The sequence below is a fragment of the Oncorhynchus kisutch genome, linkage group LG7, assembly GCF_002021735.2.
Source record: "Oncorhynchus kisutch isolate 150728-3 linkage group LG7, Okis_V2, whole genome shotgun sequence".
NCBI lineage: Eukaryota > Metazoa > Chordata > Actinopteri > Salmoniformes > Salmonidae > Oncorhynchus > Oncorhynchus kisutch.
The window spans coordinates 18,339,659-18,354,235 of NC_034180.2; the positions used below are offsets into that span (position 1 = coordinate 18,339,659).

Here is a 14,577-nt window from a genome sequence, read left to right on the forward strand (position 1 = left end):
CTAGGTAAAACATCTGTTGATGTGCCCTTGAGCAAGGCACTTAACCCTAATTGTTCCTATAAGTCGCTCTGGATAAGAGCTAAAATGTAAGATGTGTAGTCCCATGTATGGAGAAATGACAGTTCTAAAGTAGTGGTGGTCTGTTTCTCTCCTGATCTGTCTTTCTCTCATTCCATGTATGGAAAAATAACAGTTGCAAAGTAATTTGCTACCTCTCATGCATTCTTCCTAAAATACTGTAGTGTAGCCTCTCTCTCTCTTCACACTCCAATGTATGAAAATGATCAAAAAAGAACACTGTATGTTTACTCTCACTATTTTTTATCTCTCTCCATATCACTTTCTCTATCTCTTATCCATTATCTCTACACCTCTCGTTGTAGCTTCGCCATTAATCAGCAGCAAGCCTCCAACAATTTAAACAGCCATGAGTACTGACGTACTGAGAATAATTTAGCATACGTTTCTCCAGAATATGTTCAAAGAATGTTTGACCTTCATGGAAGGGAACCATTTCTATAAATAAGACTTCCCATTGCGTAAAAGAGTTTCCATAACAGTAACTGTCAGTGAAGTAATACTAGTATGTTCACACAGACAGTTCACTGTTCTTTAACTGATCATTAGTTTGTGTACTCACGTGACAGTACACACATGAAAGGTAGGGAAAATAAGTGCCATCTAATCTCTATGAACGCAAGGGAATAACCATTATACTGTATCAGTATTCATCAATATTTCTCAAAATAAAGAAACTGAATTCATTTTTCAATCACTGTACTACTCATGAGTATGCACTCGGGGGGGTCAGCAGCGTATTTGCATTACTATGAAGATCAAATATTAGATTTCCCCAGAGTCAAGCTAATACATTCAAAGAACACCATGGGACATATTTTTAAACTACTATTTTTAAAACTGGCTCCACATATACAATCCCAAACAATAAAAATAGAATGTTTGATCACGTTTAGAGAAGAAAAAGACGAGAGAAATCACTGATATTTCTGTCTTCATGCTCAAATCGGGAACATAGACACTGGGCAGAGTTATCTTTTAGAATGTTCTACACTGTCTTAGCATCTGAGCAAGACAGGACACAAACACGTCTCGAGTAAGATGCTGATGACCTAATCAAATATTTCTGAGGAACTCCAACTGTATGAAAAAGCCCGCGTGCACTTTCATGTACAATCTAATACTATAATAACTGACTCAGTGAAAACCAAGACAAAGATGAGAGGCTATGAGATCACACTTACCTCCTTTAGAGGGTAGAAAGCACCTGTCCGGCTAGCGGCTAACCAAATACATCCAACCATCCAAGTGCTGCTGTAGCCAGCTGCATACCCTGGTCCGCTCTGCTCTCAACTGAGCCAGTATCTCAACTAACTACTCTGCTGCTGTCTCCAAGGAGACCCAGCAGTCACATGACTGTATGACAATGCAGAGTCAGACTCTCACTCTCTCTCTCACCATCTCTGTCCCTCTCTGCCTCTCTGCCTTTATCCTTCTCACACACACACACACACACACACACACACACACACACACACACACACACACACACACACACACACACACACACACACACACACACACACACACACACACACACACACACACACACACACACACACACACACACACATACACACACACACACATACAATTTTAGAGTCCCCTTACAAAAAATACAAAAACAATCACGTGGAAAATCAGGTGAAATTTCGAAACGCTTTTCACATGTGAAATCAGGTGAAACCATGTGTTTTGGAACACTTCACATATGACATTTCATGAAGTTTCACATCTAGATTTTCATGTGATCACAATCTTTCACATGTGGATAAAGAAATGTGACGAGATTTCACAAGCGATGCCCTGCCAACAAAAAATGGACATTACGATACACACAGTACTTTCAACATAGTGTTTCCAATGTACATATTTAACACACTTTGAAATACATGACTACATTATGTATGTTTATCTATACAGTAATTATTATTCAACATGTCCTTACCTGGGATTTGAACTCACAACCTCTTGGTTCACAGCATTCTGATCTTCCTGCCACGCCACCATGTCTGTGTCAATAACTGATTTCACCTGTATGGCTACACTTTGGACTTCAAAGTAAATCTCAGCCTCGTTAAAAATACACTCAAGAAAAACGATTATATGGGGCAATACGAAAACAAAATAATATGCCCCACCAACATTAGACAACCACAGAAAACCCACAAATTGCTGAAATAAATGTCATCGATGATGAGAGAACAGTCAGAATAACTGATAACTAAAAATAACAGTGCAGCTGGCACTATTTTGCTAACTGCAGCAGAGCTGTATTATAGCTAATGAATGTGTAGGGGAAGCTGCAGACTTTGTGGCGCAGCAAAAAAAATCTCAGGGGACCTGAAGTCCAGAGGTTGTAAGTTCAAATCACAGATGAGGTCATATTTTCGCTCAATGGCGTACCACTTATTTGAAATGCCCCATACCATTTCATTACTTGACTTACAACGGTTTGGGATGGCTTAATCTTACGTGCCGTTAACGTGAGAACATGTGACCGCATGCAGAGCAACATTGTGATAACATGAACCTAGACACACAGACACGCACTGTTAAAGCATCAGTCGTTCCAAATGACAGTTCTCCCGATTACTGATGGGAGGTTTGGCTATAAGAAAACGGTCTCAATGGATACAAAGAACAAAAAGCATAAATCTGTCCAACAATGTCATGAATTCCACAGAACATAAACCTGTGACCGTACACTTCAGTTGTCCTCCTTATTTTCACCGAGCCAGTTACAAAGACAGGCAAGCCTGTTGACATTTTCAGATGAAAAAGCTGCTCTCTTCTTCTGTACGATATGGAGAGTGAAAACAACCTCTCACAAGGTACTGACGTGGCAGGCGTTGCCAGGTACCTCCATGCAATGCAGGCCAGCCTGGTGTGTGGCCCTGCATGCTTTGACCACCACTGTAGTGGACAGTCCTCCATGTTGTTGCTGGGCTCTGCTTTGTAACGCTACACACATTTCTCAATGGACTCCTCCTCTTCATCAGACTCAGGCAAACTCATCAAGAGGGCAGCTTCTTTCTTTGGTGGCTCTGACTCTGTTGCTTTACCAGGTTGCTGTGCATGCCGCTCTTCCTTCAGCAAGTTGCTGACCAAAGCCCACACCTCACCCCTCTCAGGTCTGGGAAGGCACTTCAGGTCCTTAAACCGATCTTCAGCCATGCGAGGTTGGTGTTTTCCTTGCGTTTCTGCAGGTCTGTTGTGACTGTCAGCTTGAATCTTACCACATAGGCAGGGCCATCATCGGAGCTCTCCATCACTCAAAAGGAGATGGCACAAAGCAGGCAACCCCACCAATGTACTTCTCCCCTCCCAGAAGTTCAGTCAAGTACCTTCAGTGGAAGATCATATAAAATCACTTCAGTCAATTGTGAGAGACGTGTTATACACACAGACTCGAGCTCTCTCTCACACACATACACAATCGTATTATAACACTAATAGTGCGATCGAGACGATTACCTGCAGCGCTCCAGTAGTGCCTCCAGCTTCCGCAGTTTCTCCAGTTCAGCTGTGGTTGGCATGGTGACGTTAGCTTTCTGTTGGGACAGCGCATCTGTCAGTGGTTGTTGGTTTCTGTGGACACGCGTTAGCATTTCCAGAGTGCAATTCCATCTTGTTGTGGCATCTTGTGCAAGCGACTCCTTCTTTTGTCCATTTACAACTTGCTGTTGTCCATTTACAACTTGCTGTTGTCCATTTACAACTTGCTGTTGTCCATTTACAACTTGCTGTTGTCCATTTACAACTTGCTGTTGTCCATTTACAACTTGTTGTTGTCCATTTACAACTTGCTGTTGTCCATTTACAACTTGCTGTTGTCCATTTACAACTTGCTGTTGTCCATTTACAACTTGCTGTTGTCCATTTACAACTTGCTGTTGTCCATTTACAACTTGCTGTTGTCCATTTACAACTTGCTGTTGTCTATTTACAACTTGCTGTTGTCCATTTACAACTTGCTGTTGTTCATTTACAACTTGCTGTTGTCCATTTACAACTTGCTGTTGTCCATTTACAACTTGCTGTTGTCTATTTACAACTTGCTGTTGTCCATTTACAACTTGCTGTTGTCCATTTACAACTTGCTGTTGTCCATTTACAACTTGCTGTTGTCCATTTACAACTTGCTGTTGTCCATTTACAACTTGCTGTTGTCCATTTACAACTTGCTGTTGTCTATTTACAACTTGCTGTTGTCCATTTACAACTTGCTGTTGTCCATTTACAACTTGTTGTTGTCCATTTACAACTTGCTGTTGTCCATTTACAACTTGCTGTTGTCCATTTACAACTTGCTGTTGTCCATTTACAACTTGCTGTTGTCCATTTACAACTTGCTGTTGTCCATTTACAACTTGCTGTTGTCCATTTACAACTTGCTGTTGTCTATTTACAACTTGCTGTTGTCCATTTACAACTTGCTGTTGTTCATTTACAACTTGCTGTTGTCCATTTACAACTTGCTGTTGTCTATTTACAACTTGCTGTTGTCTATTTACAACTTGCTGTTGTCCATTTACAACTTGCTGTTGTCCATTTACAACTTGCTGTTGTCCATTTACAACTTGCTGTTGTCTATTTACAACTTGCTGTGTTTGAAATGCCCAATAATTTCTCTGCATTTGACTAGGGCATTGTCGAACCCGCTGTTCTGTAGGGACACTGTGATGGACCTTTGGAGACCGGGCAGGTGTTCAAAAGGCAGACGTCTCGAAGGCTGCAATCACGCTCCATGCACTGCCTGTGCAAAGTGTGGTAGCTTTGTTTTCAATGTTCCGCTGCTTTGCTACACCAGTGAAATGCTCGGCGCACATTTCAGCATAGTGCCTCTTCTGTCTTCATTACGGCCAGAGCGTGTGAATGCAGTTTCCAGTTTTTATCGATGTAAAGCGCGGTGACCCCAAGGTACTGCACTTCACTACTTGACTACTTGACTGAGGGACTACTCCTTACTGTATTTAGGCTTGCCATAACAAAGGAGTAGAATACTTATAGATTCAAGACTTTTCATCTTCTATTCATTTGTAAAAATGTCTAAAAACTGATGTGAAAATCCAGATGTGAAACTTGTTCCAAAAAAGACATGGTTTCACATGTGAAAATCCAGATCATATGTGAAGTATTCCAAAATCACATGGTTTCATGTGATTTCACATATGCAAAACATTTGGAAATTTCACATGTGAAATCATGTGATTTTTCACTTGTGAAAATATGTTTTTATCGTAAGGGGACTTTGTGCACCCTCTAAAATAATGGATGCATGAAGCCCCTGTCTGTGTGTGTGGGGGGAGGGATGCATGTGTGTGTGCGCGGGCGTGTGAGAGATTTTACTGTAATTCAAATCAGAATGTGTAATTCCTGCAGATGGAGGGGGAGGGTGGAAAATAAAGTTGTTTCAGGTGTTTCAAAAATCCAAAGTCCTCCAAGGCCCAATACATAACAGGCCTCTCATAGGCTGCTGAGGGGAGGAAGGCTCATAATCATGGCTGGAACAGAGTAAATGGAATGGCATCAAACACATGGAAACTATGTATTTGATGTATACTGAACAAAAATATATAACACAACATGCAACAATTTCAAAGATTTTACTGAGTTACAGTTCATATAAGGAAATCAGTCAATTGAAATGCATTAGACCCTCATCTATGGATTTCACATGACTGGGAATGCAGATATGAATCTGTTGGTCACAGATGCCTTCCAAAAAATACCTTCCACTATTTGCCTCATGCAGCACGACACATCTCCTTCACATAGAGTTGATCAGGCTGTTGATTGTGGCATGTGGAATGTTGTCCCACTCCTCCTCAATGGCTGTGTGAAGTTGCTGGATATTGGCGTGAACTTGAACACGCTGTCGTACACGTCGATCCCGAGCATCCCAAACATGCTCAATGGGTGACATGTCTGGTGAGTGTGCAGGCCATGGAAGAACTGGGACATTTTCAGCTTCCAGGAATTGTGTACAGATCCTTGCGACATGGGGCGGGCCCATCCATTTTCATGCTGAAACATGAGGTGATGTCGGCGAATTGATGGCACGACAATGACCCTCGGGATCTCGTCACGCTATCTCTGTGCAATCCCATTGCCATCGATAAAATGCAATTGTGTTCATTGTGTCTGGCTTATTGCCTGCCCCCACCGCCACCACGGGGCACTCTCTTCACAACGTTGACATCAGCAAACCCACTCCCCTACACGACGCCATACACGTCGTCTGCAGTTGTGAGGGCCTGTTGGACGTACCAAATTCTCTAAAACAACGTTGGTAGAGAAATTAAACAACAGCTCTGGTGGACATTCCTGCAGTCAGCATGACAATTGCACACTCCCTCAAAACTTGAGACATCTGTGACATCGGGTTGTGTGACAAAACAGCACATTTTAGAGTGGCCTTTTATTGTCCCCAGCAAAAGGTGCACCTGTGTAATGATCATACTGTTTAATCAGCTTCTCGATATGCTACACCTGTCAGTCAGGTGGATGGATTATCTTGGCAATGGAGAAATGCTCACTAATAGGGATGTAAACAATTGTGTGCACAACATTTGAGAGAAATAAGCTTTTTTTGTGCATATGGAAAATATAAGTGATCTTTTACTTCAGCTCATGAACCATGGGACCAAAGACTTTACATGCTGTGTTTGATATACAGTACTGTACTATCCTCTCAGAAATAATCAAACCTTTCTGCATACAGCATACAAAAATAGCTCCTATTTCTGGATAAACACTATTATTAAGAGTAGTGGTTGAGAAGACTCTTACATAAAAGGTTTAACACTGATGTGTTTATAAGAATCTTTTTTCCACTGCGACTGAAGCTCTCCCTCCCTCCATCCCGCTATAAAAATGAATCTACTACTTAATGCACTCTCCATCTGTCAATATCGCTGTCATAAAATCACATTGCGCTCACAGCTAAATGAATTACAGAACTATTTCCTATTGCAATGGCAGTGATAGGATTAGTATTGACTAAGGGGATGTGTGAAGGAATAAAAGAACAGGTGGCATTCTGACATTACAGATAGCAGTCACTCCTTTAAAGGTTGGGTGGTGGAAATATTTACAGTGAGTATGACCTGGGGCATCATTTCTAAACATTGCACCCACACAAAATATGCCCAAAAACATGCATGCGCCAGTTTTCACGCAAAAGTTGGAATTTATAAAAACTTAAACTTGATGTGAGAATGTGCTTGTCTCCCGCAAACTTTAGACCATGCGTATCTAGTGGTTGAAGTACTCCCATTGCAAGAAGGCAAAAGTAGCCTAGTAGCCTTGGGCAGGAATATATCATGACACTTATTAATGAAAAAAAAAAACTGGCAGATAAATATAATAACATTTGCCATTAGTGAGAAAATGTATTGATTTAATCGATCTGATCCGAAGTGCAGTATAACGGTAGAACAGACAGTTCACCTTTTCGTTTACAGGCTACGTCAGAAAACTGTCATGTCAAATTTCTCGAGTAGACAACATTTCATTTAGCAAACATAATATATCACAACCATTGCTGAATAAATTCCTCAATTTTTTGCCATGATAGTTCATATTCCCTAAGTAGCCATACAACAAATGACCAACTGCATCTCTCATTTATATAATTGGGCCTATTAGATAGGCTATTATAATTTCACCTGTTTGCTCTATGCATCCCGAAAGGGAGCGCGGTTTATAATGTTCAGTAGAATTTAACTGGTAAACAGACAGTTGATCATTTGCATTAAAGTGTGTAGGCTACCATTGTAACTAGGCCTACTGTAATTAGATTTTTTAAAGTTTCAGAATTAGCGGGCAGTGCAGCATATTCAGGATCGGGAAAAGTAAATGCAAAACATTATTAAATTCAAACGATCTGTTTACAGGTCCACAACAATTTGCAACTGTTTTTGTCTTTCAGAAACGGTCAGATAGGCAACAGCAAATGCCCCTGCAAAATAAAACAGTCTGCTAATGCCGCCATAGACATTTGATCAAGTTCGCCATTGTCATTTCCTTCAGATACTGCCTTGGCCTAATTCTAATACTTCTAAAGTGTACAGCAAATAAGGGTGCTACTGTCACCCCCAAAAATTAATGGTGGGTGTTTTTATAATGCTCGTGCACGCGCGCAAATGTTTCATATGGACAAATTCTGTGCACAAATGTGTTTACGGGCCTCCCGTGTTGCGCAGCGTTCTAAGGCACTGCACTGCAGTGCGGCTTGGCAGGGTCGTGCTTTGTAGGACGCATGGCTCTCGAAGTCCTTTTGTGGGGGAAAAACTCATTCCGATTGGCTGGGCCTGGCTTCCCAGTGGGTGCGCCCCTGCCCAGTCGTAAAATCTATACATTAGGGACTAATGAATGCATTTCTATTTACTGATTTTCTTCTATGAACTGTAACTCAGTAAAATCTTTTAAATTGTTGCATGTTGCATTTATATATTTGTTCAAGTATAAATACGGCCCCTGGTCACTATTTCAAACTTATTTCAGTACAGTACAGGCAGCTTTTTAGCTTTGTGTTGCATATTGGGGGGGTGCCCGGGTCAATGGGTTCCAGGGTCAACACTAGGGTCTAGGTGCATGCCCTCCCATGATCATTATTTGAAGAAATAGCTGTGAAATCGTTGTTTCTGGTGAATTATGAAGAGAAAATACATCCCTTCTACATCTGTATTGCTTTGCTGTTTGGGGTTTTAGGCTGGGTTTCCATATGGCACTTTGTGACATCTGCTGATGTAAAAAAGGGCTTCATAAATACATTTGCTCGATTGATTCCGAACTTTCCTAATCATTTGGTCAATATATCTCAAACACAACTGAAATACCAATAATTGATGTATTACTTTAAACTGTAGTTGAACTTTATCAGTTGAGAAAGTAACCACGCTTGGAGATTCTTTTCGTAGAACAACTATGAGAAAGTCAGTTCTGGAATGCGTTCTGGTCAATTGAACATTTGCTATGTTGCATAACAGGGTGTACTGAACTACACGTTTCCACCAAAACATCCTTCAAAAGGTTCTCGAACAGACGTCGAGGTAACCTGCGTTTTCTCTGTTTGGCAGGTGTGACGGGGTGTGGCTTAAAGCAATTAGTGATGTGTTTGAAGGACAGCGGTGCATTTTGAACCCACAACCCCTCCCCATTTTTTAACTGGTCGTTCAGAAAAGCACTGAGAGAAACAGGCTTGCTTGAGCCTTCTGCCTGAGGTTAAAAACCCGTTTCAAAGTTTATAATAATACAAAGTTGTCTTTGAACTCACAAAATTGAGCCCAATATAACCGTTACCAATTATCACTCGTTTTGAGAAATACCACTCACACACGAGATGCGCATATCGTCACCATTTGAAAAATATCCTTTTCTATATCATTCTTATTCGTGCTAATGGATTTAGCATGTTAAATGTGACTGTACTTCTTTATTTGTTACAAGTTAGCTCCCAGGAGGAAGGGTTAGTTAAGAAGAGAGAGAAAGAGAGAAACTATTGCTCCATTCTTCTTACAAGTCTTGCACAACTTTTTTTTTACCCTTCACAAACCAAGGCCTCTGAGGACCGGGCCAAACCAAAAGCATAATTGGTGGTGGGGGGATCCAATCATAAAATGAGGAATTGAGTCGTACTGTGTGGTGTAAAGTCACAGAAAGCCAGTAGCTACAGTAGGAAAATCATTTCCAATCCATCATGATATATTATCGAGGGAGTCAAATTGTCAGGTGCTAAAATCATGGTTGCCAAAATCAGTTCAAAATGTACAGATCAACAGTGACAGATAGTCCATCACAAAACCATAACTCTGCTGCCCTTCATGTAGTGTATAAATCCACTGGAATCTCACTGTCAGTCAGGGGATCCTAAACTCACAGCTTGCTTATAGCCTGCTGAGGAGCTCAGGCCACACCAATTATATCATATCCACTGTCTGTCAGACAAGGTTCTCATTACCTCAATGGGTTTAAATCCTGTACATTGACATTAGCCTACACTTCAATCACATATGAATCCTTTATGCTTCAAACCCACCCCTTATATCTGTCGATGTCTTAACATTGCAGCCAGAGTTCAATTTAAACGCCATCGTCCTAATTACACTGTTTCATTTCGGTTCAGTCCTCCTAATACAAATTCAGGACATTTTTACGAACCCTCATCCTCTCAGAATACATTTGCCCTCATTAGAAGACAGAGGACTATATCTACGTCCTAAATGTAACCCTATCCCTTTTGTAGTGCACTACTTTTGACCCGGGCCGGTAGAGCTCTAGTCAAAAGTAATGCACTTTATAAGGAGTAGAGTGCCACTTGGAACACAACTTAGGTCTTTGAAAATGGTCTTTGAGGAAGAGGATGTATTTTCCCCTACATTTATTCGTGAAGGGTTCCGGGGAATATTGCTGGAAGGAAGAGCAGCATTTAATTGCCTCAGATTTAAAATTGAAATATGAAAATGAAGAAGCAAAAGCCATATGCAAAACAAACCGACCATTGTGCCCTCTGGTCAGAGCAGATATGGCAAAGATAGAAAAATTATTTTATGATATTTTATTCAATGCTTAGGTTTTACATTTGATTACTTTTCAGCTCCTCATCATACTTCATTATGATCCATAATACTGTTCTTGGACTCGTTGCCCAACTCATTCCCTGCTGTCACCACAATCTGATAAAAATTGTGTTTGGTTTGGTGGAATCCAGAAAATCATTTTCAACATCATTCAAGGGCGGTATGGAGGGAGATGACAGACAGGAGGGAGGAGCTCTGTGAATAACCCTCATACCGCGTCAGTTTCTACTTTGACTCCCCAGCAGCAATGAAGAGGCACACAAACAGTAGCCTGGTCCCAGATCTGTTTGTCTGTCATGCCAAACAACAACCATAGGAGTATGCAAGAAAGCACAAATAGATGTGGGACCAGGCTACAGTAACAGGTCATGTTTCAGGAGTAAGCAGTAACCTCCATTACCTTGCCTTATAACCTCCTTATTATACACTGTGCTGCTAACTCTGAAACGGCATCTGAGAGAAAGCATGAGACTGCACATTGCCCATCAACAATCTCCAGACTGAGGTATCCTAAAGAAACATAGGCTTTAGCTAAGATGTAAGACCCTAATCAATGAAATCTGGTTACTATCGAGGCACAGTTTCTTCGGCACATGCACCGAATACAACAGGTGTAGACCTTACAGTGAAATCCTTACTTACAATGCCGTTTCAATCCTTACAACAATGCTGTTTCAAAAATACGAATAAGAAATAAAAGTAACAAGTAATTAAAGAGCAGCAGTAAAATAACGTTTAAACAGGGGGTACCGGTACAGAGTCAATGTGCGAGGGCACCAGTTAGTCGAGGTAATTGAGGTAATATGTACATGTAGGTAGAGTTATTAAAGTGACTATGCATAGATGACAAAAGAGAGTAGCAGCGGCATAAAGGGGGAGGGGGGGGGGGCACAAATAGTCTGGGTAGCCATTTGATTAGCTGTTCAGGAGTCTTATGGCTTGGGGATGGAGCTGTTTAGAAGCCTCTTGGACCTAGACTCTGCTACCGCTTGCCATGCGGTAGCAGAGAGAACAGTCTATGACTAGGATGGCTGGAGTCTTTGACAATTTTTAGGGCCTTCCTCTACACATGTAATGCAATTGTATGCTACATATACTGTGATCTCCCTTAAGCAGTTGGAGGGAGGCCTGCAGATCAACCCTACAGGGTCTCAGTAGGAGTACTGATCTAGGATCAGTTTAGCCTTTTAACTCATAATGAATTAGAGAGGAGACCTGATCCCAGATCAGCACTCCTACTCTGAGCTGCGGACCCACGAGTGATTCAGAGTCTGGAGATGTAAAGCAGGAAATTATGCACAGCACAAATATTTCCACATGCAGCATGTTTCCTCTTGGCATTTCTCTGATTACTACTTTTTCCTCTGATGGCTCTGAATGTCAGTACTCACTGACATTCAGCCCGGGTCTTAAAATAACTAGAAAACCAGACAGAGAAAGAGAGGAATCTGATTCGTAGTCTGCAGTGTGGCGGTGCAGCGCAATGGTATCCAAGTAACAAAAAGGGATGTAATTGACAGTAAACTCATTTGCAGCTTATTGGACTTGTAAAATCAGCATACTAGAGAAGACATCAACATGAGGAAACGGTAAGTCAACAACATCTAAACCAGAACAATCTTCAGCCCGTATTTATTTTATTTTTAGTCAATATATTTCAAGGAAGTGCCGATGAAATATACTGTTATGCTGGTAATAAAAAGGTGAAATGGATTACGGAACACACACAGCACATATTATTCTGAAAAAACAGGACATTTTCTGAAATATAAATTAGACCGAAGATATGCGACGGCTGGTAAGATACACAACAGTTCCTCCCAGCCAGAGTCTTATATTTATACCAAAGCTCCGGCTTCATGACATGACACACAGCAGACCGATGGTGACCAAGACGCTGTTCAAAGAACCTACCATTTCTTAGAATATAATAGAATTACTTAGAATATAATAGAATTACTTGGACTATAATAGAGCATTCTATTTCTATGAAAGCTCCCTCCTCTCAGTAAAACCAACCTGAACCTACACAACACATCAGCTTTCTCACATGTACTGTATAACTAAGAAATCATGGTCCTTCCATTTCAGTGAGAAATAATTGACAATGCACCATCAATTTAGGCTGGCGAACACCTAACTTTCGAAGTCCGCCCTCTCTACGCTGCGAGTCACGTGGGTCGCGTCACCAGGCTACCATCAATTGACAGAGAGCCAATGGTTGCATCATAAGGAATTTGGACAACTGACAGTGGAGAACTTAAAGGGAAAAGGACAAAGAAAGATGGGAGTATCTTTGGTGAAGATAGACATACGGGGTCGGTTTCATGGACACAGATTAGGCATAGATTTTTAATGGAGAATCTCCATTGAACATGCTCTTTAGTCTAGGACTAGACATAATCTGTGTCCAGGAGATGTAGAAGTATCCAGATTACTTACACAGTGTGGGCCATGGTGTCCTGCGGTTTCTCAGACTGCTCAGGGAACATTGGATGAGGTGGCTCTCCAATGGGGACACAGCCCAGAGACTTACTGATGGCGTGGCTCAGCTTTTTAGCCGGAGACTTCTGTGAGAGAGGCAGAAACAAGATGGTGGACATTACATTCATTCTAACTGAAATTCCAGTTAACTTATCGAATTGTTTGAGGTGAAATGGAATTGATCCCCAAACTGTCTGTTATAATGTGAGAATTACTTATAGAAGTAGTGTAAAGAGATGTATTTGTAATTTACCTTAAAATTCTCTAGAATATTCAGTTATGTTGTGTAGTGCACAAAGAAGGACCACCGTGGTATCGACTCGAGGGGGAATATACACGGGTGTGACTATAACCGATGAGAATTCTCGAGAGGTAATAAGGTCAGCATTTGATTGTGAGGTATTCTAGGTCGGGTGAACAGAAGGACTTGAGTTTCTGTACGTTATCACAATCACACCATGAGTCGTTAATCATGAAACATACACCTCCGCCTTTCTTCCCGGAGAGTTCTTTATTCCTGTCTACGCGATGTACTGAGAACCCAGCTGGCTGTATGGACAGGGACAGTATATCCGGAGAGGGCAATGATTCCGTGAAACAGAGTATGTTACAGTCCCTGATGTCTCTCTGGAAGGAGATCCTTGCCCTGAGCTTGTCTACTTTATTGTCCAGGGACCGAACATTAGTGAGTAATATACTCGGAAGCGGTGGATGGTGTGCACACCTCCTGAGTCGGACTAGAAGTCCACTCCGAATACCTCTTCTCTGCCAGTGGCGTCTTGGAGCAGCCTCTAGTATAAGTTCAATTGCCTTTGGGGGTAAGAACAAAGGATCCAATTTGGGAAAGTTGTATTTCTCGTTGGAATGCTGGTGAGTTACCGCCGCTCTGATATCCAAAAGTTATTTCTGGCTGTATGTAATGATGGACTGTCATTCGTCTAGGTCTATCTTCTGTATACCACCCCTACCTTGTCACAACATAACTGATTGGCTCAAACACATTAAGAAGGAAAGAAATTCCACAAATTAACTTTTAACAAGGCACACCTATTAATTGAAATGCATTCCAGGTGACTACCTCATGAAGCTGGTTGAGAGAATTCCAAGAGTGTGCAAAGCTTTCATCAAGGTAAAGGGTGGCTACTTTGAAGAATGGTGGCATAGCGTTAGAAATTCAATTTAATTAGCTGAATTGAGTAAAAACCCATAAAATCCCTTTCAGAATATTTATGGGATCTGATGTGGGATCTGAAAGAACTGACCAGCTGAAAGTCAGCCGAATGATGTGCTTCGACCATACTATTTTCAACTGTCAAGTAGGGCCAGGACGATAACAGTAACACGATACCCGTTAGTATCGTGGCAAAGAAACAAAACACAAAGCGAATTTAACTTCTTTATCATGATGTTGTCATCCAGAGTCACCTTT

At 41.3% G+C, this 14,577-nt stretch overlaps 1 protein-coding gene across 13 annotated transcripts in view; it reads right to left on the reverse strand.

The window, feature by feature from the left end:
* dtnbb (dystrobrevin, beta b) overlaps positions 1-14,577 on the reverse strand; it is a 53,571-nt gene that overhangs the window by 17,379 nt on the left and 21,615 nt on the right. For all 13 annotated transcript variants that reach the window (XM_031828616.1, XM_020487646.2, XM_031828606.1 and 10 more), the window contains one exon: positions 13,107-13,234. In XM_031828616.1, coding sequence (XP_031684476.1) covers positions 13,107-13,234 — 128 coding nt within the window. The remainder of the gene's footprint in view (positions 1-13,106; positions 13,235-14,577) is intronic.